We start from the raw sequence: 25,894 nt of genomic DNA, 5'->3' as shown, positions 1-25,894 counted from the left end.
ATGTCCCCAGCCATTCTTGAAAGAACTGGAAATCGTTGCTCCTGGCCTTTCCAATACATTAGGATGTCGAATGATGGATTCCGTTGACAAGGATGTTTCTCACTAAGATATAGATCTAACTCTGACAAGTCAGATTGCAGATCACCACCACCATTTTCCTGTGCTGCAGCGTATTCCTGCATAAAACAAGAAAGAAGTTAGAAATGAGAGCAAAGTACTAGTTATCTTCTATAAGAACATAAAGTACAATAACTTCACAAACACACACAGATAAAACACAAAATAATACAAGACCACATGTACGTAATAAATAAGCTTCAAAATTACCTCGTACCACTCACTTCCTTGATGGGCAGAATTCCCATCGGTTTGAGTACCCAAATTCTGAGTTCCAATTCCAGAAGCTCTTGAAAAGATGCAATACTCATTATAAAGTTTTTTCATTTCATCACGCACATCATTAACTTTTCTTTCTAGTACTCTTACATCAGGATACAACTTGGAGTAAGCAAAGTTCAGATAATGAAGTTTATATCTAGGATCTAACACAAGTGCAATAGCCAATATAGGACTCAAGTTCGTCCAATAACTGTTAAATTTTTCTTGCATCTCTTTTACCATCTCCCTAATGTAATCAATATCATTTGTACTTTCTTTTTTGAGTAACACCTGAACTCGACAAACTCCTTCAAAATAAAGATTGGAAGTAGGATACTTACTACCAGAAAAAAAGTCGTGAGATCATAAAATGTCTTGAGAAACTTTGTGACAACTTCAATTTTCTCCCATTCTTCATCATTGGACAGTCTTCATAGTCTGGATCCACCTCCTTTAAATGAGCAAAAACAACTCTATAAACAAGACAGCTGTCCAACATGAGATAAGTTGAATTCCACCTGTATAAAACAACACCAAGTGAGTATACTATAAACATTAATACAATCTCTAACTGTATAAGTATAACAAAAAATAGTAGAAACCCACCTTGTGCTCACGTCTTGACGAATACCCCTTCTTGTTCCAGAGACATTCCTAAAGCATCAACAATGTCCAAGAATTTTTGTTTTCTTACTTGAGACTTTTTAAGGGACTTCACAGACTTTCTTATCTTAAGCACAGCTGGATCAATCTTCACAAGTCCATCTTTTACGATAAGAGCTAAGATGTGAGCACAACAACGCACATGAAAGTATTTTCCCTTGTTAAACAAGATCTTCTTCGCAACAAGTCTGCTTTGCATAATTCTAGCACAAGCTCCGTTATTTGCAGCGTTATCCAAGGTGATGTTGGATACTTTATCTTCAATTCCCCAATCTTCTATCATCGCAAATAGCATGGCAGAAAGATTTTCACCTATCAAAGAGTGGAATGGGTAAAAGTTAAAACTCCCAATTAAGTAATTCACTTGTATGAGGTGGTGGAAAATCTCAAGACTAAAGCAAATAAGCAATATATAAATATCACATGATAAAATAAAGATGTCATGAATTAAGTGCTTAACCTGTATGAGGTGGTGGAAGTTCACAAAAATTCAGAAGATACTTCTTTAACTCCCAATTTTGATCAAGATAGTGCACAGTTAAGCTTATATACCCTGTAGTCGTAACAGAAGTCCACATGTCAGATGTTAGACACATCCTACCTGCAAGGATAAGTCAAATACATCAGCAAATATTATGATAATCAATCACTCATACATACAAAAGTAAGAAACAAAACATGTCACCGAAATTTGAAATTCTGGACTGCAACATACCTGGAGCAAGTTTCAACATGTTTCGAATACCTTCTTTTCGTGTTTTATGTCTTTTGATAACATCAGCTTTCCCAGTATTCCTTGATATTGGTTTAGCATCCTCATTTAGATAAGCACATATATCCCTAAATTCTTTCCATTCCACCAACGAAAATGGGACGTTTCTTGCAATGAGTAATGTTGAAAGAAGATCCCGGAACTTCATTTGATCAAATTTGCGTACGCGGGTAGACAGCTGGCCGTTCTTTGCAGATAACATCATCTGCCCTATGTCCTTAGACTGACGCTGAGGACACACATGCCTTCTCATAGATGAGGTTCCGCCTTTGCTGCTTTCATATTTATATCCAAATTTACAAGCCTTACACACTCCCTTCTCTGTTCCATCTTTCTCTTTAACGCGGTCAAAAAAGTCCCAAACATCAGATCTAAGTCGAGATTTCTTTGAATTGTTTCCTTTCTTTCCAATTGAAATAGCTGTAGGTGCACAACCAACAGTTGCAGAGACATTCTCAGAATCTACCATTTCAACATCGTCATCCTCACTACTCATAACATCGTTATACTGTTCTTGTACACTTGACATCCTAGAATAATGGAGCCACAAAGAATAGGTCAGACTCAAAAATCAGTACATTACTTTACTTACTTGTAGGAAATAAAAGAAGCATACTACAATAAGTTAGATGCATTATATTTATGCCTAATGGTGAGCATAAGAACAAGCATTTACTTTCACAAACCCTCACCCTATCATATCTCAATTATAGAAAGCAAGTCAGAACATTTGAAATCAAAAATGTAACATTTGAAAAACTTTCATCTTCCAAATTCACAACAACATGTCAAGTGTCAACAACAACTGACCTGCAGTGCTGTCTTAACATCAGCTCATTCTAAATACACAACCAGGCCAAATCTAATTTCATCTTCAAGTTTCAACAATGTCCATATAAAGTATAAACTCAAAAGATGGCTGATCGACGATTATTGGAAGGGAAACATACACAGTGCCATTCCATGTACAAGACGTAAACAGCGTATCAGAAGCACAATACTCAGAATTTGAGAAAACTAAGCTAAAGTCTAAATAACAAACTGATTAACAGGTACCAACAACAATATTGGGTGCAATCTTAATGGATAAATCAGGAAGAAGGCCTCTTATGATTGTAAGTGGACTGACAGTTCAATGAGTTCATGTTAGCCTACAAGTATAAAGAGACACCTTGGTGAAAAATGTAGTCTGGTTTGCTTACTTGCTTTTCAGGTGTCTGCGACAGAAACCTTCCTTGGATGCTCACTTGCTGGACTCTCTTTCTATCTTAAGGTACACTGCCAATAAATATTTCGGAATCCTTCTCTTATCCCACTGAATTTGTTCTCAAGTACACTGCCAAAAAAAAAAGAATCTTATTTATTGTTAATGGTCCCTTCCCAAATATAATGCGATGAGAAATGAAATGCAAGGTAAAGGTGCTTTCAATGTTTTTATGAGACATATAAGAAGTCTGAAAATGAACATTGGGTTTGGCAAAGAAAAGATCATGTACTACTCCCAGTTAGACATCCATCCTATATTTTTTTTGTTTAAATCCACCTTGAATTGCTCAAACATTTAAAGCTACAGAAAAATTTAAAACTCTCTGCAAATAGAATTCAATCTAGTTAAGGTTATCAGAACTGTAAATCGCATTCACCGCATGATCGTGATGCTACTACAGTCTGGATGCCATGCTTAGCTGCTTACATATCCTATCACAAAAGGCCAATCCTCTTCCTTCTAGTGTTTTCCTTTGTCAGCTGAATTTATTGGCTCCACCGTCATCCATGGATGTTATCCTACATGAACCACCGACAGATAAATGTTCATTGCAGTTTGCAGACATTCATGCTAATTGACAAAACACTTTCTTAATTTTCACCAGTCAGTCAACCATTGACCTTGTCCACTATATGCAAAAAATTGTGGAGCCAACTAGGAGAAACAAGAAAAAAAACATCCCCTTTGCGAACCATTGACCTTGTCCATGTGATTTATTTGGGTACACAACTTACAACTACACATATATATAATCTTAAGTACACTGCCAATAAATTAGAGTATGTAATTTGTGAAACAGACCCATTAGATGTTATTGAACTGGGTTCCCCTACTAGCTCTTGCTGGAGTATTGGTAAGACTAGACTCTTAACAATCAACCAACAAAAGTATCACCGAACAGAGTTCTAAACAATCAAACAACAAGAGTACTCCGATAGATGAATAAAGAAACCTATCTCAAAAGTGAACTAAGAAGTGAGATGATTTAGCCAAGTACAGATAATTTGTACAAAATACAAGTCATTAAGCATAACCTAACTAGTAGTCACTACCCATATCCTTAGATTCTCAATCAGGTGAATTCTCCCTGAAACTTTGTCAGCTTCTCCTTAAGCTAATCAAACATAGACACATAAAGCCAAAACCCAATTTCCCTGCGGGATCCTAGAAACCCCCTGGACCCAATTATCAAAATTCCCATATGGGTTTTACTTCCATTTCAATCAAACAATGCTCTTCTGTAGTGTATAATTGAACCTATTCAAATAAGTATCCTTCTAGAATTAGGGAAAAAATAATGATCAATCAAATCCAACACACACAATTCATAGAAAATCATTAAAAAAAAGTTCAACAACAGTACTTAATCAGTATTCAATATTTCAATAAGATCCATCTATGATTCTATAGAATCTATACTAACACAAACCCTCACACATTCAAAAATCGAAATCACTGAGAACTAGAATCATATACTGATATAAATATAGTCAAAAACTCAAAATCAGATTAATAAGACCACAAAGGTAGACTGACTGCAAATAGTTAGATTAATAAGACCACAAAATCAGAAAAGTTTTTATATTAACAATCCAAAAAGAAAATAGACTGCAAATTAAAGTAATAATACCTTTTGAGTTTTGATGATTGAGATTCTTTTGTTATCCACAAATCAAAAGAACAAATTCCGCTTGTAGGCTAACATGAACTGAATCCGATTGATTTATGTTTAATCTCAAGAGTCACGGACTCACGAATCACGATTGATTTAGGTTGCTAAGAAGAAGAAGATGAGAACATTGAGAAGTGACAGAGTTCTTCAGACTCTGAGAATTAGAGATTCACAGTTCTTCAGAGTTCACTTCTCAGAGAATTAGAGAAACGAACGAAAGGGAATTATCTAGGTTTTTCTTTTTCTTATACCACGCGTAGAGAAGTTAGAACATGTATAGAGTATAGAAGTTGGGGAGACAGACACGTATAGGACTCATGGGAGGGGCGACGCCACGTGTCTTCACAAGTTACCCAGGGCGGGTTGACGGGCTGAACCCGCGGTTTTGGCGGGACGGGCCGGGTTAACCCGTTTGTGCACGGGCCTGCAATTTACCAACCCTAACCCGGCTTGTTTAGAAACCAGCCGAGCCGGGTTAGGGTTTTTACGGGCCGGGCCGGGTGAACCCGCGGATTTTGGGCTTGTTTGCCAGCTCTAATTCTGATGAATGGTTATTTAATAATTTTAGTCACAACACTCGAAGAATGAATGTGATTGATCTCAAAAAATATCAGAAAGTTTGGATTGCCCTATGGCATATACGGAAAAACAAGTGTGCTATGATATTTGATCATCAACAGGTTAATGTTTTTCATTTTTCTAACAGAATTTAAGCTTTCTATAATGATTGGATGTACTATCCAACAAGATATAACAAAACCACAAATGCTTGCATTGTAACAAACAAGGAAGTATGGAAACCACCTACTTAGAATTCCTGCAACTAAACTTTAACGCATTTTTTGATTCAGTAACTACGAAAACATGGCTAGAACTATTCTTTCGAAATATTGCAGGCGAGCAACATGGAGTTGGATGCAAACCATGTAGAACTGTAGATGCTGAGAAAGCAGAAGCACTTACAGTATATGAAGGAATTAAGTGGGCAAAGAATATGAGAGTCATAAAGTTACACATTAAAGGGGACTGTCAAAATGTTATTTCAGTCATTAATAGAAACATAAATGATTAGGACTACAAATAGCCACATCATTGAATTTGCACCATCATTATTACATCATTGGATTTGCACCTATGCACCCGGAGACACCAATGATGTGGCTTATTTGTTAGCTAAGTACTCAGTAAACTCAAATTAGTTTGTTAGATGTCTCAACTTCCAATTTATATTGAACTAAATATCCAGTCGGATAAAAACTCTGTTGCTTAAATCTTGTCATCGATGAATTCATTTTCGTATTAAAAAAAAACTCTAGTGTGTGAGATGTTAGAAAATTGGGTTAAAACTAAAGGATGAAAATAAAATAGAAGAATGGTGTACCGCTGACTTCAAGGCGCTTTCGATTCTTTTAGACGATAAATCGACCTTTCACAATTAACTTGGCGAGTACAACAGGTCTCTCGAATTGTTCCTTCAGGACTCAATGAAGTCCTAACACCGTAATCGAATTCAAGGATTGTACTTTCTTGACCCAACCAAGAACACACTATATAAGGTTCTGATGATGCTACTAGAGAAGAAGAAAACATATTGGTTTTGATATGTTTTCATGAGAGACAATCATTGTTATTTATAGGAATTTCCTGTTTTTTGGAGGTGTTTGTTCATCACCAAACGACGCCTTCAACATGTATCAATGGTAGCTGTTGGCAGAGACGTGTCTGATCAAAGTTTCAAAGAAATTTGAATTAGCTTTTTCAGCCTAAAACCGATCACAGCCAAAAGGGGCTACCCCCACCCCCAAACAAATAGTGGCAAAAAAGATATGCAGAATGTTGAAAATATCCAACATGAGATGAGTCCAGCAGTTGATAAACTACGTGTATGATAGCACTAAAGGTTGGGCACTCAACCCAGCCGGCCGGGTTCCTAAAGTCATTTTATAGACCTTCTTCAAAAAAGAATGGACCTTTTACCCTTTGGTTGTCCATTCGTGGTAACTTTTTTTCCTTTTTTTTACTTGTCCTTTTGTGCGATCCTAGCTCCGCCCTGCTATTAGGTCTTATAACTAAATTATGATGGGGTAATATTGAGGTTGGAGTGCTCCAGTGCTTTGCGGTTCCATCTTACTTTCCAACCTTAGGCTTCTAAGAAGAAGGCATATGGATGGCAGATATTTTATCTATAGGTACCCTACATAAATGTTTCTAAAAATTATTGGACACCACAACCTAACTTTTTCATAGACCACTGTCCAGAGAGGTTCTAGCCTTCTAGGAATCTAGGATGATTATGCTGCCCACAGTGACATTACTAACTCAATTCTCCACATGCCAGAACAACCCATGTTCCATATTGTAATCGGCACATATTAGAACCAAACAACTTATCCACATACGAAAAGAAAAAAAAAAAGAATAAGAATGAACGCTTCTTACTAGATCAAAAATCCCATTCAACTTTACTTTGTTAGTATGACCATTCTTTCAAGCAGCTACTACATGAGAGGAGGAGAGGTACTATTGCTTCGATGATATTGATGTTAGCTTTTGTTACCACTTCCTTTTGTTAACTTCATTTTAGTTCCATCCTTTACCAAACTCACGAACAACCTATGCAGAACGGTTAGTACAATAATATATAAAGCTGCCAACAATGGAGTACGTATTTGCTAAACTTACGTTTTTGTGTCAATAGGTCATACTCATACCCCATTACCATATCTTTTGATCCGGTTGCCAAAGTAGTTGTATCTTTTCCCTTGGCAATAAATAAGGTTAATTGCTACTACTAGTTTTGCTGTTTATCGATGTCTATTTCTTCTTACACAAAATTGGTTAAAAAGACCAAAATCAATAATTTTTGGGTAAAATGGACGGATAGATTTTGATACTGTTTAAATGGACAAAAATGTAAAAATAGTCTAGATGTAACCAGTTTCATCGTGCCCATTTTTAAATATTTTTTATTATTTTTAATTTACTCAGGATGTATCCAGTTTCATCCTTACTATTTTTTAAATTTAAGCTAGGATGAAACCAGTTTCATTCTTACTATTTTCTTTTTGGCCATTTCATCCAAATTATTTTTTAATCGTCCATTTGAACCGTGATTTAAATATATTTGGACAAGTGACCCATTTTCCGTTCTTCTTACTAGTTTTATACAAAACACAAAATTGATCAATTAACCCAATAATGATAATTTCTGGGTGAAAAAGACATGTAAAATTTGATACTGCTTAAATGGACGAAAATATAAAAATAACCAGGATGTAAACAGTTTCATCCTATCCATTTTCAAATAGTTTTTCTTATTTTTAATTTACATCAGGATGCATCCAGTTTCATCCTCAATATTTTTTAAGTTTAAGGCTTTAAGTTAGGATGAATCCAGTTTCATTCTTGTTATTTTTTTGGTGTCAATTTCACCCATAATAATTTTTGTTCGTCCATTAGAACCATGATTTAAAATTTTTTGGACAAATGACTCATTTCCCGTATACAAAAAGGAAATGATGCGCTACATGAGCTTGCGCGTCAATTCAGAATCTTCAGATACGCAAATAGCATGTCGATGGCGATGGCCGCACTTAGGTTATTGCATTTTACGTAGAAAATGTGTTAGCTTCTGCGGAAGGGCTTAGACCTGATGCTAAACCTATATGACATTAATTAATTGTAAGCCTAAATTTGAACCTAACCACGTTGAATGGCAAGTCCGACCTTAATTAATTAGCAACTTGGCCGAGGCACAACTTGTGTATCGTTTAATTACCAAATAAGACTTAAAAACCTAAACATAAATTAAGCATAATGGCCACGGAAACTATGGAAAAAGCTGCTTCTACCAATTTGATTGATATGCGCCAAATATTTGGATCACTTGGTCAAATATTTGGAAAAAAAATCTCCCACTAACGTGTAAAATACTTTGACTCGGGCATAATAGACAAGTACAAAATCACTTGTGGACATGCAACTTCGTCGGGAGTGATCAGTGTCGACGACAAGACATGCATGGGACCATTTGGGAAAAAAATAACATATTTGAGAGGAAGACGAGCAGGAAGAAAAGATGAGAATGAGTTTGTTTGATATATGATATCTGTCGAGCAGTGTGAACGCGCTGAAATCTATACGTCACGACATGTTTTTCTTGGTAGCACGTACGCTGTACGTTTATACGAAAATTAATTCTGTTGGAGTCACATGTTGAAATACTATGACAAATATCTAGGTGAAGTACAAAATTAATATACACACTCTTAAATTACACTTAACTTTTTTAATCTGGAATTAGATTAGGGTGTGTAGGATATGGTCTATACCCGTCACCCTACCCGTTTACTGGCGGTTAAGAAAATCTTTACCCGCCATCCTACCCGCCAAATAATGGATAGGGTAGAATACGATTAAAAAACTGGCGGGTAGGATAGAGTTGGCGGATATGGGTAGGGTATGTGCACTCCTAGGTAGGGTGGGTAGGATATGGCCTATACCCGCCACCCTACCCGTTTACTAGCGGTTAAGAAAATCTTTACCCGTCACCCTACCCGTCAAATAGTGGATAGGATAGGATACGGTTAAAAAACTGGCGGGTAGGGTAGGGCTGGCGGATATGGATAGGATATGTGCACCCCTAGATTAGACAATGTGGATGATAAAAAAACATCCAAATTTGAGACGGAGACAAACAGGAAGAAAAGAAGTGATTGAGTTGTTTGAACTGATATCTGTCAAGCAGTATGAACGCTGAAAATCTATATGTCACGACATGTTTTTAGGTAGCACGTTGATTGTACGTTTTCAGACGTCCACTTATTGTAATACAGTAGAATATTTGTTATCAGTGATTCTAGATTGACAGAGCAGGATTCCGAGCAAAATTCCGTGGACAGATCCAGTTAATGGTGGTTGGAAAAGCCATATTATTGTTCTTGTCGGGATAGGCCAATACCCCTCCCCCATATTTTTTTTTTTTTTTTGGAAATGAGGTAGATATACTAATCTTTTGATTCAGGTTCATTCGAGATCAACTCTAGATGAGATGTCCCCACGGTGACTGAATCCGTTGGATTAGTTTCTTCTGAACTTTAAACAACAATGTTATGTAAACTAGTTGCATTATACGCTTTGACAGTGTCAACAATTATAGGAATTAAGACAATTCCTACGGCAGTGTTTAAATCAAACTTTTTATTGAGCTAGGTGGATGGCCAAACACGTTTCTCCATTATGAGAAAAGAAGTGGGCGGCTGAACATCAAACGCGCGTGTCAACAGAAAACGCTGGTGTTTTAAGGAAAAACAGGCGATCTTCCTTTACACGTTGGCGTGTGACGCAAAACCGCCAGCGTGTGTCGCACAACCGCCAACGGGCAGTTTTTCAATTTTAAAAACGTTCATTTTTTTCTTCAAATTTACCTCTATAAATTATCATCCTCTTCAAACAATTCACTCACACCAAAATTCACTTCTCTTGAAAATGTTCCAAGAAAATTGTAAGAGGGGAGTGCAAGTTTTTGAAGTTGCTCCAAGAAAATTTTCCGCTAAAAAGCAGAGAAGAGCTCCAGTTTCGAAAGTTAACATAAAAAAATTCAAAAACAAAGGCGAAACTTCAAAGAGCGCGTTGAATGGAGGATACGCCAAATGAAGATAAATAGGAGGCCAAAGCTTGTACTTGATTTTTATTGAAGTTGTTTAGTACTTTTTATTATTATCTAAGTTTATATCTTGTAAAAAATTGGCAGTAATATCAATGAATGAAAATATCTAGATTTTAAAATAGATTTCCACTTCAAATTAAGCGATATTTATTACATTTTAAACTTGCATATAACATCAAACTACATTTTAATAAACCACGATAATAATATCAAACTACATCAAATCCAGCGATATTATTTTTGTAGAGTTCATGGCATTGAAAATGCTTAAACTCTCTTCCGGTTTCTTCAATAAACTTGGTATGAGCGATGATATTCTGTAAAACAGATAAACAACAAGTTAAGATATTTATAATGCAGTCGATCAGTGAGGACAAAGGTAAGATACTCGCCAGTTCTTCGTTGGATAATCCAGAATTGCTATGGTGAACCATCCACAAAACTTATGTATAATGTTTGACTTCCTTAGTGATGAATGAAATTATTAGTTTTAGGCTCTTACTGTTTCTTATGGTTTCGTTCCGCGACGCCACAAAAATGTCCCAATGCTCTTTTCTCGGAAACATGCACTGTTCATTGGTCTCATCATACGATGTAACCAACATCGAACAAGCGTAACATCTTCTTCCATTGTAAAGACCGGGAGAGGCATTAGAATGCAGTACAGATTTGCTTGAGATGGACCATCTTTAAGAATTATGAAACACACTTCGTAAAGAAAAGGTTTACAGTGAGCTTCCTCCTAATTATCAAGAGCTGTTTGGATCACTTCATCTTCAGTTACATCGATGAACTTTTCTCGATCAATTTACCAGAGCAAGAACTAGCTGGATGGCAAGCCTAATAGATTGAAAACGAGCATACAATCGACGAGCATCTCGGTTTCCCGGGTTCCCCGTCAGTGAAACGAACATTGTAAAAACATTCTCCCAAAAAGAGCCGCCTTGATAGCCCATGCCAACGATTACCCTACGAAGAAAATATGCTTTGCATATGGTTATATCATCTTCTTCGGTAAACTTGGGACCACGAGTTCTAGCAGACATTTCTGCAGAGTGAGAGAGATTAAGAATTTTAGAAAGAAAGAAAGAAAGAAGAAGAAGATGTGAATTTGGAGATGGCATGAATGCAATTTATATGGCAAGAAAGAAAATCGAGCAGTTGGAAATTTAGCCTTCGGCATTTGCAGTAAAATCGCGCGGCTTTATTACAACCGCCCGTTTGAATTACCAATGCCTATTTGTTTTGTTATAAATACAGCACTACGTTTGATTCTCAACGAAACCAACATATTTCTTTCTTAAGCCAACAACATTCACCATGTTTTCTAAAGACAAAGCGAAGCAAATATTATGTGTCGAAGCAAAAGAGGTTTGTCCATTATGTTTCATGGATAACCACAGTCTTATGCAATGCCCTTGGATGTATTCAAAGTGTCGGCAGGAAGGTTGTTCACGCATCAGAATGGTGATTGAATCACAACCGGAAAAGCTGAGGTATTTGCAATGTCAAGATCTCAATTGTCCAGAGGAACCACATATGCTACATGATTCCATGAAGATTAAAGAAGAAGAAGAAAAGTTTGCAACACTCTGCAAAAACTTCAAACTTAAATCCAAATTGAAGAAATAGTTATTACACTGCAAGCATTATGGAGATGGAAATCACGAATACAAACATTGTCTACAGAGAATCAACGGATGCTCAAATCTCGGTTGCAGGACTTTTATGCATTTTTACACTTCTACTGAAGAAGACACATATGGAAGGCACTTCTAATTAGAGACCATATTAGTTTATCCTTCTTTAGTACTCCTTCCTTTGTTGTGCTTGAATTAATGTTCGAGATTTCAGAAACCAATGCATTGTTGAACCCTCCTTCCAATTTTAATTGCTTGAATGGATTTCCTTTTAGTGTGAATTTAATTTTCATATTTTTTCCCAAAATTTTCTGATTTTCATATTGTTCCTAAAATTTTCTAATATATGTCCTTACCTTAAACTCAACCACTAACTTTAAAAGCGGTGTAGATTTAATTACTAACAAACTCTACAATTATATGTACTCGGAAACAAATTCTCTACTGGTCCCTTTATCCTTTCTCTTCATATGAAACTAAAAACTAGGTGTATCAAATTTATTAGGATCGACTAATTGAGGGCATATATTTTTAACCTTCCTAAATATGTATACGAAATCCAATTTAAGCATCTAAAATGGGATGGAGGGAAAAGGCTAAAGTGGGTTCCAGCTTTCTCTCACGTAGGAATTTTTTTGGGTAAAGCAACCCGTAATGGTGGTTGGAAATGATGTTTTTTTGGGTAAAGCAACCCGTAATGGTGGTTGGAAATGATGTTATTATTGGGATAGGTAATTGGTCAAGGTGGGTTTTAGCTTTCTCTCCGGCAGGGATTTTATCTAAAGCCATCAAAAAATCTAGCATTTTTGACTGAATTCAAAAACTCAAAAGTAATTCCCATGCTGAAAAGTGAAATGAGCTTTTTAACTGAAATACAATTTCAGTTCACACTTAACAGTTTGGTTAGTTTTGTGGAGTAGGGTACATGCATTTTCGAGAGAAATCAAATGTGCTAAAATAAAAACGATTTTTTAGGGACCATGATTTTTTTGGGACCATGATCTTATTAGGTTAACCTCCCTATACTTATAAGATGTGTTCCAAAGTTAGGTAAATACCCATTTATCCTTTACTTTAATTTTAATTAAAACTAACTTAATAACTATATTAATCTAATAATATACATCTAATCTAAATGAATTTATTAACCAAAATCAAAATCAAAATCAAAATCAAAATCAAAATTAAAAGAGCAATCGAAAATTTTTAGTTTTGAAAAAAAAGTTTATTCTCTTCTTCTTCTCTCTTTCGTTGACGTTCCTCGTTCGATTGAAAAACCCATCAATCTTTTTAATTCGTTTTTGGATAGGAAAATTGAGTAGTAATCATCAAAATATGGTTTAAATGGATGTTAAAGTGGCATGTTCGGTTAGGAATAGTTTTAAAAAAAAACTAGTTTTGTAACCGAACATTCTGAAACCAAGAACACGAAGAACACTTCGGTTATCACGAATTTCATTTTTCATAACCGAACTCGGAGTTCGGTTGGTTCGCAAAAAATTCTAAAACTAGTTAGTAACTGAACTCTACCCATAATACAAAAAATAAAATAAAAAATGTAACCGAACTGTGTTATTTTTCCTACTATGTTGAGTTATGATATAACCGAACTTTACCTACCTTGTTCGGTTGGTTCGCAAAAATTTCTAATACTATCTAGTAACCGAACTCTACTCATATTCCAAAAAGAATTTTTTTTCCAATGTAACCGAACTGTGTTATTTTGCCTACTATGTTGAGTTTCAATTTAACTGAACTTGTTCCACTATGTTCGGTTTGTTCGCAAAAATTCTTGACAAACCGAACTCTTCACTAATTGCATACATGTGGAGTTCGGTTAGATATGTTGTTGGGTTAAAGTTTGCGAACCAACCGAACATTACTCTGTAAGTCCTATAAACAAAGTTCGGTAACATGTGTGTATGGAAAAGGTAACCGAACAACTAAAAACCTACATTAAAGAACGAGTTCGGTAACCCGCGTATATGGAAAAGGTAACCGAACTACACTTTCAGATGAGTTCGGTAACCTGTTCTTCACATAAGGTAACCGAACAAGCCCAAATCTACCCAAAAATTTATAGTTTTTTGAAAATTTGGAACAATTCAACCAACATTATCTAAGTTTGAAACATACCTGTGTACCCAAATACTCTTCCTCCGGTTGTGGTTGGTAAAATCCTTTGTTTTTCATGTTTTCCTTCTTCATCTTCTCCAACTTTACTCTCTCAATAATTCCGCTTCTTTTAAAAAAAGATCATCTGATTTTTTAATCTCATTAATTATCTTTAACTTAATCATTTTAGTAATCACTACACTAACTATTATTAACACTAACTAACACTAACTAACCATTACTAAAAAATTAATCAAGAGGTTAATTTAGGTATTAATATAAATATCTAGATAAGAGGTGACCTAGATTTACTTCTAATGTTTTTACTCAAAATAAAACCATGGTCCCCAAAATAACCATGATCCCAAAAAAACCGTTCTAAAATAATACAATAAGAATTTGATATTATTCTTTGGGCTCTCTAAAAAGGCTTCTTTCCAATAAGTCTGCCCTGACGATTGGATCGAAAGTACACACCAAATTGTTGTTTGATACAGAGAGTACAGGACCAAGCTGGCATGACTCCTCGGACTGGCAGATCCAACCAAACTGAGTGTCCCTTCTGCCATTCTAGCCTACCAACCCCACTATATATCACTTAGATCCCATCTCCACTTCGATTAACTTGTTTGTTGTCCTTGAGGCTTGAGCAAACGTGAGATGATCAATTCAATTTGTTGCTAATTTGATACATTTGGTCTATAATATTCTTTCTGGAAAAATGTTGCTTTCATTTTTCTTTAATTTGACACATTTTTAGGCTAAAATAAAAGAAAAAGTAAAGATAACAATTTTTCAGAAATGGAAAGAGTATTTTTCAAGATAAAATATAATTTATTGGCAGTTTGATAAACTTATTTTGTCGTCAGCGTAATGAATCTTCAATGCGTTCCTTAAAGAGCATTCAGAAAATCACAATTAAAGTACACAGCTTATTTAATCTATAATTATCGTAATAGTTGACAATTAATTTTGAGTCGGACTCCCACAAACTTAATTAGTGACGTGACGGTATAGTATTGAAACTAGTGGGCTCTAAAAGACCACCGGGATACCTCCTCATGCCCGTGGTAAAAACAAAATGTACCAATCAAGTGGATGCATTGAAAGCCAACAACAGAAGCAGTCATAACCGTAGTTAGTAAGTTCGCGAATGATTCGCGAACCGTTCGCAAATTTTTCGGTGTCACGAATTTTACCATCTTATTCGCGTACGTTTGCAATTCCGAACCCAAGTCGCGTATTATGTGGCATTTCCGGATTATTCGCGAATCGTTCACGAATTTTACGTATCCCGTATGATACGTCCGCTTAATTCGCCATAAATTCTTTAGCTTTTACTTTTCAAAGACTCCACTTTTTGGGCTTTACTGCCTCCCGAGCATACACGACCGAATATTAGACGTGTTGTAATTTTTATAAAACAAAAACGAGTGAAGAGATTTGAAGGTGAAGGTGAGAGAGATCTCAAACTCACTAACCAAGCATCTAAACCACCATACGACGTCCTCTTGGATAACTAATGTTGTATATATTATTAATATCATCATATTAAGTTTATTTTTTCTTTAAATAACTCACACATATGCATAAAAATTGGTCTATGACCTTATAAATACAAATTATTTGTTATATATAGATACCGAATTTTCAGAGCCGAACTCACATTTATAAATCGAATTATACACGTACGTATGCCGTTCCGAATTACTGACGAATCACGTCCCGTCGACCGAATTTTGGACCGAATCTGAATTTTACAAAACCGTATAATACTCGTACGTTTGCCGTTACGTACGTTTACCGAATCCCGAATTGCTAACTAGGGTCATAACTGACTAGCTAACCCACAAATCAATTATTGTTGATGGTAGTAATTTTCTGATATCCCATTATCCCCGTCTCTTTCTCTCAGTTAATCAGTTTTCACTAGACATATCACTACTCACCAGTGCCCAAATATAAATAAATATGCAGTGCAGACTGGGATAACAAGATAGCTAGAAAGATAGAGAGAGCTTGTGTGGGAGGAGGAACTCCATAGAAATAATGGAGAAGGGTCATAACGAGAAGAACTCAAAACTTGAAGAAATGGAGGTAGTAAAAGATGAGCCGGAGAAGGTGAACTACAGGGGTATCAAAGCTATGCCTTACATCATCGGTAAGTTAGATTATCATCTGAATTTCTCTATTCTTATCAAAAAAAAAAGTTAGATTATCATCTTGAATTTAGGAAATTAAGATGTAATAAGGTATGTTTTGGTTAATCTTGTTTGAAAATGCTGATGCGTCTGCAGGGAATGAGACGTTTGAGAAGTTGGGAACAATTGGAACATCTTCAAACTTAACTGTTTATCTAACAACAGTCTTCAACATGAAGAATGTCTCAGCTGCAACGCTTATGAATGTCTTTACTGGTACTACTAATTTGACACCGCTGGTCGGAGCTTTTCTCTCTGATGCCTATTTTGGCCGTTACAAAACCTTAGGCTTCGCTTCCATTTCTTCCTTCATGGTAACGCTCTTAGTCTCATATCCATCAAATTCTTTTTTTATCATCAACTTAAATGGGAGGCTGATAATTTCTTTAAAAGATATAAATGAAATGTTGATCCCTTCAAAAAAAAAAAAAAAAGTTAAAATATGGAGTCATCTGAAACTTCTTATGGACAAGAATGCTTGAAAGTCCGATTCGACAGTGGAGGGGTTTCACTTTCACATTTCTTTCAGCTATCTTCAGATTAGTAATTATGGCAAAACTAACCAGAATAATGCAATTAATATATTTGTGACGGCTAATTAGAAATTCCAGAACAAGCTGATTTTTCGCAAGGATGATCATTAAGAAGTAAGTAGGACATCATATTCATGAATCATTCATTCATAAGTCATAACCATGTGAAGCCTCATGGATTTAGGGAGCCCCTCAAAGGAGGATACCTAACCATTAACATTATTAGGAAACCACCCTACTGTCTCTACCCACTTCTTTGTTATTCTGTTTGCAACGAAATTGCATGTGGGAGTTTGCATGAGGTGATGCAAGGTTTATCCTCAAGTGATTACTGCAAACCCAACAAGCAAGTGTAAATGAAGTGTAAGAGTACAACAGGTTTACTTTTTACTAATTACATGTGATTTTTTTTCATTTCAGGGAATGCTTGTGATAATGTTCACAGCAGCAATCTCCAAATTGCATCCACACCACTGCGAAAGCAAAGACAGAATGCTATGTGATAGTCCAACACCTTGGCAACTCACGTTCCTGCTAACTGGTTTCGGGTTCTTGATAATTGGCGCAGGAGGGATCCGACCGTGTAACTTAGCATTCGGAGCCGATCAGTTTAATCCCAAAACTGAGTCAGGAAAGAGAGGAATTAATAGTTTTTTCAATTGGTATTACTTCACCTTCACTTTCGCAATGATGGTTTCCTTGACCTTCATTGTGTATGTACAATCGGATATCAATTGGGCTCTTGGACTAGCTATTCCCACATTTCTCATGTTCTTGTCTTGTGTCTTCTTCTTCATTGGTACAAGAATTTATGTTATTGTGAAACCTGAAGGAAGCCCATTAACAAGAATAGCACAAGTCATTGTTGCTGCGACAAAGAAACGGCACTTGACTCTACCGGAAAATCCAGAATTCGCACTCTTCAATTACATTCCTGCCAATACCATCAATTCCAGACTTCCTCTGACAGGCCAATTCAGGTAAATTTTCTTTGGTGTCTTATATATCTCACGACTTATGATGATGTTTCACAATTTTGCTGATAAATGACTAAATTCTTATAGGTTTCTCGACAAGGCAGCAATTCTGACAGATGACGACAAGATAAATCCAGATGGTTCAGCTGAAAATCCCTGGAGACTTAGTAGAATGCAACAAATAGAAGAAGTGAAATGCGTAATGAGAATACTTCCGATATGGGCGTCGGGAATTATGTTTCATGTAGCCCTTGTTCAAATGCATACATATGCAGTTTTCCAAGCTCTCCAATCCGATCGACACTTTGGTAGCACCAAATTTGAAGTACCAGCAGCATCTTACATAGTTTTCCAATTCTTAAGTCTTACACTTTGGATACCAATTTACGACAGGCTTTTAGTCCCTGCAATTAGAAAAAGAACTAAAGTAGAAGGCGGAATCACGTTACTTCAGAGAATGGGTATCGGAATAGTACTCTCGATATTAACCATGTTGGTTTCTGGTTTGGTTGAAGAACGACGGAGAAGCTTTGCGTATTCAAAACCTAGTCTTGGAACTTCACCAAGTGGTGGAGGCATTTCTTCAATGTCAGCTCTTTGGTTAATTCTTCAACTTACTCTTGCTGGTTTAGCTGAAGCTTTTAACTCGATTGGACAAGTTGAATTCTACTACAAACAGTTTCCTGAGAACATGAGAAGTATTGCCGGTTCAATGTTTTTTCTGACCATTTCTATGGCTAATTATCTTAGTGGTTTTATGGTTTCGGTAGTTCATCGAACTACGAATGATGCGTCTTCAGGGAATTGGTTGGCTGAAGATTTGAACGATGGGAAACTGGACTACTTTTATTATATGATTGCTGGATTAGGAGTACTGAACTTCGGGTACTTCTTGGTTGTCGCCAGATGGTATAAATACAAGGATGCAACTAAGTCAAGTGATGATGATGAGAATGATGCAATTGAGATGGCCAAGGCCATTACAAAGCAACCAACTGAGAAACAACAAGTTTGATATGAATTATCTAGGCTTTGAAAGGGGTGTGGCAATGAAATAGCTAGGTTATAGTTTGCAAGTAGCAAGATATATATGTGGAAAACATGGTGTACAAATGTATACCACTGTTTACCAGCAAGGCTTTTGCTGTGCTGGATAAAATTTAGGTACTATAAAATGTAATTTGTGGAAATTAGCTGCTAAAAATAGTGAAGTTGGCCACTTGGTTGATTTAGTGAAATTGAATGAGGAAATTAGTCACTTTGGCTTTCAACATTTTTGTGATCTGGTTCAGGCATAAGAGCAAGCATTACGGCCTTTGGGTGTCAAAGAAGGCAATCTTCATGGTTGTTTCAGCACAGTGCCGGATTGGATTTCCATCATCCGGCCGTTTCTGGTCAAGATTTGGCCTTTGACCATTGACCAGACGGTGGACATTTAGAATTTTAGACCATTCGCACACTGGTTTTGTTTTCAAAATCAGGTCGACCCCAGTTTTTTGATCCTCTCCTGTGCGAGAGAAGGTTTTCTGATACTGTTTTTAGACCTGGTAGGATAGATTTCATTGGCAAGAATTGGTGGAGATATTACAATTTGTAAGACTTTTCTGTAATCTTGAAAATTTCGTGTAAGGTTTCCGATTTTCTTTATCGACTTTATTAATGTAAGTTCGGAGGTTAGCCTCTTTATCGAAGAAAAAAAATAAAAAGAATAAGAACTAGAATGGTTGGCTGACTGGGGCTAACTATGCGCCATCACAAAAAGGAGAGAGAAGAAAAAAGGAATCAATCCTTTCGAGTGTGTTCTGACTTATCCACGCGCCATGACCTAATATTTTAGGTAGTGGCCACACCTAGACACCTATCTATACTTAAAATGGCTAGATGCCAATTGAAGCAACTATTCAATTTTCCAAAAAAAGATAGTGTTCTAGGTGCATTATTCATTCATTTCTTGATTTTAATTTTTTTGGAGGTTCTATTAAGATACCAAGTGGTGTAATTTCATTTGGGGTTTTATAATTCTTAGATGAATGTTTTTGGGTATTTTGTGAGTTTGGATAATTGAGTTTGAGATTGAAAATGAGTTGATGTTTGTTAATCTTTCCATCCATGCATGTACTGATTCATCCTTGAAATTGTTATTTCGAATTTGAATGACTTTAGACGAAGGTTTTAGGGTATTTTTGTATTTGGGTAATTGAATTTGAGATTGAAAATGGTTTGATGTTTGTTAATTTTTTCATGAATGTATTGATTTATCCTCAAAATTGCTATTTGGAATTAAAGAACGATTAAGGGGTATTAATATGTTTTGATTTGATAATGCATAACGAGAAGGTTGTCTATGGTTTCCTTTATGTCGCAGAGATTTTTTTGTAGGTTTTTTATAACTCATTGCATTTGATGGTAATTCATCAAAATGAGTAAATATATCATCCGTATTTGGAAGAAACTGATGATGTTGGGACACCCACACCAAATAGAATTCCAGTCAACTTAGGAGTTTTGTTTACTTGGGATTCTTATCTTACGTCTCTATAAATACGTAGTTTGTTTTAGGGTTTTAATCATCCAAAAAATATAAATCAAGTCTATTAAAGTGTTTTAGTGACAATCTCTAACAATCCTTGCCAGTTCGACCGAGCAATGCTCTAACAATCTCCCCCTTTATCAATTTTAGTGACAAAACTATCAATACATATGGATTACAAAATAAATAACCTTTGTAGCTTCTCGTCCATCATGCTTGATTTCCTTGGCTCTTCAACATTCCTTGAATTCTTCGCTACTCCAAGTACTCCAGCGATTTTGAACGTGTTCAACTCAGCATCATTGTTGTTGAAGATGCGTAACCATAACAATAAGAAAACATATTTTCTCAATCATTGTTAAACAGTGTCATAGTATTATTATACATCATCAAAGTCTAATTGCATCACAACTTTGAAATAATACTATGGTGATATGTATCACTCCCTCTTAGTCAATACTTCCATCTCACAATGAAAACCACTCCCCCTTACATAATGATCCTAAACCATATGTATGTAGTGTGAACTACCAAATCATTCTCCCCTTTTCGTCAATATAAATTGGCAAAGGTGCGAAAACTACGAGATCATAATGAAATTCCCAAAGAGATAATTCATGATGAAAAGAGAACATATCAACTTTATTCGACGATTTCACATAGTCGAAACTTAGTGTATTCATCAAGGAGTTTATAAAGATACAAGATAACTCCTATAATATTCCACAGCCACACTCCCCACAAAGATATGGAAATTAAGCACAAGTTAAATTAAGAACTCTCCCCCATTTGATGTCATTCCCGAAAGAACAACATGAGCGACCTTACTTTTACAAGAAAAGAAGGATTTCTTTGGATGTGATTTATTAATGTCCAAACTAACATCGATTAAGCTAATCACAAGAAAACCTTTATGATTAACTTAACCAGAAATCACTCAACATAAGAAAACTTACAGAGTCGTACGGTACTTTCACATAGAAGTGGATCAGGGAAAGATCAATACTGCGGAATTTTCAAACTTTCATTCTATCTTTTATCAATATTTTCATAAAGACGAAATAGACTTAACTTTTGAGCATATATGAGATAACTATAGTTCACGGACGTAAACACAACATATACCATACAATTTTATTTTTTTGTAATATATAAAACGAATAAAGACTAATACTGCAAACATCATCTTCCAAATAACTTAGAATTTAAATAAATAAATTTAAAAACATTGCAAGATGAAAATCGTTGAAATAGCTATGTGTAATCACAATAATTGTTATTTCAAATCCTAGTTATCCTTCTTAAAACATAAGAAGTTTTCTAGACATTGAGATTCTTGAAAAATTCTTTATCGTCCCCGAACTCCTTGTCATCAACAGACATTGGAACATAAGGTTCATAAAGAAAGGAGTCAATTCCAAAAAACCTTCTTGATTGATGCCGAACCAGGGCCTTCTGAATTTCAAGAGATCTTAGAACAATAGCCTTTATTTGCAGCATCTACATCCTTGTTTCTTTCAACTCTTCAAGAACACCAGAAAACTTCTGAAGATTTGAGGTGTTACCCTTGGTTTCTTCATATTCTTCCTTTTTCTCTTTAAAGTTGTAGAGGAATGAGATTTATCTTTTTCCTTCATGATTGATGGCTTAGCAATCATATTAACATTTTTTCCATCTGAAGATATGATGCTTGGAGTCTCCATAAAGGTATGGGATTGTGACAGAAATACACAAGACAATAGCTCCACAAGCAGTCTTTTGATGAAAAGAGTTTTAGAGAAGGAAAAAGGAATATAGGGTTACGCAACATTTATACAGAGTAAGTAGGGTTCATGTGCGATCACCATACACAGCCCTAAGAAGGGTAGAAATGTCGATTTGAACCCCGTTTTATTAACAAACAAAAAAAAACTCTTTTCAATACCATTTGAGGATATGAAAAGAACAAAATGTTATTCAGTATTCAAAATTCAAGGGAAGACTACCTAGAATAGTTTCTGACCTTAGAACCCGACAGTGCACAACTCTTGTCTCTTTTTGAAATTTGGGAACATGAGACAAGATGCACCTTCAACACAATTAGATTGTGTTAGGGTGAACAATAATTTGTTCACCACAAGGTTTCTGCACGGAAATTTCAACACCCCCTTTTATAGATCGTTTAGATCTAGGCCTAACTTTTTCTTTAGAAATCAACCTCTTAGGAAATGAGTTAAATTTACATACCTCGGAAGGTTTCTACTTTAGAACAAGTTTAAGCTTGTTTACTAATCGATTTGCTCTCTGTTGCAATTTGTTAAAATATCTTAGTTTGTGTTTGTACTTGAAACAACTAGAGAGTTCTTGACCCTTAATAGTACAATAAGAACACGTTAATGTGGAGGACGGTTCAGGCACCATAGATGAACATGCTGCTAAACAAAGTGAAGTACCTGAAACGTGTGAGATAGAATTTTCAGTAGTAAGAGTAAAATCCATTCCATCCTCCAATGTGGTCGAAGAAGTTTCTCCATGAAGAATATCAAGATTGATGTACGTATTACTACAGTTATCAAAATTAATATTTTCGCTAAGGAGAGCTACACTTGATTTTTCATCTTCATTTGAATCATAATGATAAGACATTTCATCAAGAGTTGCAGCAAGACCTTTGTTTCCAGTGTATTTTCTACGATTTGGACACTCATTAGCAAAATGACCAAAACCTTTACACTTGAAGCATTATGGCATATCCTCATCATCAGTGTCGACAATATCCTTGTTTTTAGGAGGAACACGATCATGAGGTTTAACTGATGATCTGGGTTTATCTCTAGTGAACTGTTTACTTCTCTTCAAAAGAAGATCTCTAAACTTTCTTGTGATCAGAGAGACTGAGTTATCAAGATCTTCATCTGATGAATCAGTCTCAATAGAATCATCCACAGAGTTGCCAACACTTTTACTTTTATCAAGTAATTTAGTATTCTTTTGTGCTTTGAATACAATATCCTTTCCAGGTTTGGATATATGCTCATGATCAAAGATCTTTAACTTCCCAACAATAGTATTTATAGAAAGTGTTTCAAGGTTATTTCCTTCAACGATGGCATGTTTCTTAGAATCGTATCTAGCTGGCAGCGATATGAGAATTTTCATCACAATGTCCTTTTCAGGAATAGTCTTACCCGACGCAAAAGATGCATTAACAATTTTAGACACTTTGTGATTAAACTCATCAAATGAATCTTCATCAGCCATACGAAGGTTTTCCCAGTCAGAATTTAGGTTTTGAAGCCTAGCTTCTTTCTCAGAGGTATTCCCTTCAAATACAGTTTTTAAGATATCCCAAGCATCTTTAGACTTAGTGTACATAGTCACATGGTGCCGAAGATCTGGGGTAATGGCATGGATGATAGCGTTTTATCCATCAGTATTTTTCTTTGCGGTAAGAATCTCGATAGTATCATATTCACCAATATCCTTTGCAACGGTTACACCGTCTACTGTAACTAACGGAGGACTATACCCATTTACAACATGAACCCATGATTGAAATCACGCGCTTGTAGAAAGGCACGCTTTGAAATTTTCCACCATAAGTAATTCGAGCCATCGAAGACTGGTGGTACGTTTATAAAGATAGCACTTATGTCCATAGAGTCAGATTGCCACAAGCACAGACTTATTAGCGTGTTTTCCTGCTCAAATACCAATTGAAAAGGCAGGGTATAACAACCACACACAATAATTCGTTCGGCAATATGTATGGACTAAACTCCAATATAATTTCGAGAGAACCAACTTAAAAGCGAGCTTTATCAAGAAATATATCAAAGAGCTTTATCTTTATTTCTCAATGCAATCAACAAATCGAATAGATACAAATCAGCGAGCCTGATTAATATGAGAAATAACTTGGACGGTACCAAAGACCATTGCCCAAGTGTCAATCAAGTTATATCCAACAATCAAGGTCGGATTTATCAACTGACTGAACTACGCATAACCTGTGATATTTTAATTATATAAACAAATATAATGCGAAAAAGAAATAATAAGGGGTTAGTCGTGGGAGAGTTCGAGAGATTTTAATGTATTTAGGTTTTCTCCTGTTAGTCCTGAGGGATTTTGAGGGAGTCTCTCCAAATCTCCGTTAGTCGTGAGGGAGTTTAGAGGAGTCTCCTAAACTCTCTAGAAAACACCTGTTAGTCGCTGGGGAGTTTAAAAAAAGCTCTTGAACTCCCTGTTAGTCATAAAACCCTACAATACTAGGGAGTTGGTTGCTTTGGGGAGTTCGAAAGAGTTTTTAGTGTATTTTGGTCTCACAACAAATCTATCAAAAGAGTAAAGATTTGGGAAGGAGTTTGGTGTGTAGAAAACCATAGGAGAAAGAAGAGGAAACGTTTTTTTCCAGGTATGTTTTTTTTCTTCTTTGATCTCCATGATTGTTTATAATAGTTTGATTTGTGTACTATTTTGATTTTTTTCATATCTTTGATCTCCATGATTGTTTATTTTGATTGTGTGTATAGTTTTTTTTTTGTGGGTACTCTCTCTCTGTCAAAACCCTAATTTGTGGTTCAAAAGATCTTGGTAAGAAATTGCATGATTTGATTATAATGATATCTTTAAATTCAACCGTTGGAATATGATGAAATTTTAGTATGTCGTAGTTTACCTTGTTATAGAAGTACAGTAAAATTTTCACGCGGATTAGGTCACATTTTCTACTGCAAAGCTTGCACAATATATGACTATGGTCTGCTGAGTTTAAATCCCGAATAGGGGACTGATTCCTATTTATCTCATTCTCCGCTTATCATACAAAGCTGAAATTTTAGTATGATGTTTGTATATATGAAGGTTACCTACTGTAGAAATTTCATGAAGTTCTGATCACTTTAGGTACACCAAAGTGTGAGAAATCCGGAACTGAATTCTGTATGCACGTATTGAAAGTAGTCGGGTTCTGAGTAATGTATTTTTTTAATGAACCGTTGGAATGCTATGATTTTTGAGTGTGTTGTGGAATATTGAGTTGTAAGTGTACCATAAAAATTTAAAGAGGATCAGGTAAGTATTAGTATTGCAAAGGTTGGACAATCTGAAACTGTGTTTCGGTGAAACAGAATTCCTTTACAGCTATCTTCATAATTTGTTATGTCATCATGCATTAATTGGCTTGCTACTTTGCATGGGTGTCATTGAGAATCACTATCACTTGTTAAGTCATCTTATTTAGACACATACTTCTCTTCTATTCTATATGCCAAAGTTCAATACAGTGGCGTACTTCATTCCGTATTGGCGTGTTTTAGCCAATTCATACGGTGCTTTTGTTATAATGATATCTTTAAATTCAACCGTTGGAATATGATGAAATATGAGTATGTCGTAGTTTACCTTGTTCTGTACAGTAAAATTTTCACGCGGATCAGGTCACATTTGCTATTGAAAAGCTTGCACAATATATGACTATGGTCTGCTGAGTTTAAA

At 35.6% G+C, this 25,894-nt stretch overlaps 2 protein-coding genes across 2 annotated transcripts; one reads left to right on the top strand and one right to left on the bottom strand.

Annotated features, from left to right (window-relative positions):
- Positions 1 to 217: 217 nt before the first annotated feature.
- Positions 218 to 2,342, bottom strand: LOC113331299 (zinc finger BED domain-containing protein DAYSLEEPER-like). The gene is made up of 6 exons (XM_026578021.1): positions 1,874 to 2,342; positions 1,502 to 1,642; positions 996 to 1,158; positions 763 to 896; positions 342 to 686; positions 218 to 252 (listed from the first exon to the last, which is right to left on the bottom strand). The coding sequence occupies exons 1-6, from the start codon at positions 2,340 to 2,342 to the stop codon at positions 218 to 220; spliced, it is 1,287 nt and encodes a 428-aa protein (XP_026433806.1).
- Positions 2,343 to 16,154: 13,812 nt separating this feature from the next.
- LOC113331417 (protein NRT1/ PTR FAMILY 2.10-like) lies at positions 16,155 to 19,159 on the top strand. Its single transcript, XM_026578121.1, has 4 exons — positions 16,155 to 16,336; positions 16,473 to 16,690; positions 17,330 to 17,889; positions 17,974 to 19,159. Exons 1-4 carry the CDS (start codon positions 16,225 to 16,227, stop codon positions 18,899 to 18,901), a joined length of 1,818 nt encoding a protein of 605 aa, XP_026433906.1. The 5' UTR covers positions 16,155 to 16,224; the 3' UTR covers positions 18,902 to 19,159.
- Positions 19,160 to 25,894: the final 6,735 nt, after the last annotated feature.

Source organism: Papaver somniferum, unplaced genomic scaffold (genome assembly GCF_003573695.1).
Source record: "Papaver somniferum cultivar HN1 unplaced genomic scaffold, ASM357369v1 unplaced-scaffold_125, whole genome shotgun sequence".
Taxonomy (NCBI): Eukaryota; Viridiplantae; Streptophyta; class Magnoliopsida; order Ranunculales; family Papaveraceae; genus Papaver; species Papaver somniferum.
This window is presented reverse-complemented; position numbering and strand designations above follow the sequence as displayed.

Excerpts from the sequence above, each read along its gene's own strand:
- LOC113331299 (XM_026578021.1), bottom strand. The coding sequence starts at position 2,342 with ATGTCAAGTGTACAAGAACAGTATAACGATGTTATGAGTAGTGAGGAT. Across the intron at positions 1,643-1,873 it reads GAAAGAATTTAGGGATATAT|GTAGGATGTGTCTAACATCT; the intron begins GTGCTTATCTAA and ends TTATCCTTGCAG. Across the intron at positions 897-995 it reads GAAGGGGTATTCGTCAAGAC|GTGGAATTCAACTTATCTCA; the intron begins GTGAGCACAAGG and ends TGTTTTATACAG.
- LOC113331417 (XM_026578121.1), top strand. The coding sequence starts at position 16,225 with ATGGAGAAGGGTCATAACGAGAAGAACTCAAAACTTGAAGAAATGGAG. Across the intron at positions 16,337-16,472 it reads AGCTATGCCTTACATCATCG|GGAATGAGACGTTTGAGAAG; the intron begins GTAAGTTAGATT and ends ATGCGTCTGCAG. Across the intron at positions 17,890-17,973 it reads CCTCTGACAGGCCAATTCAG|GTTTCTCGACAAGGCAGCAA; the intron begins GTAAATTTTCTT and ends AAATTCTTATAG.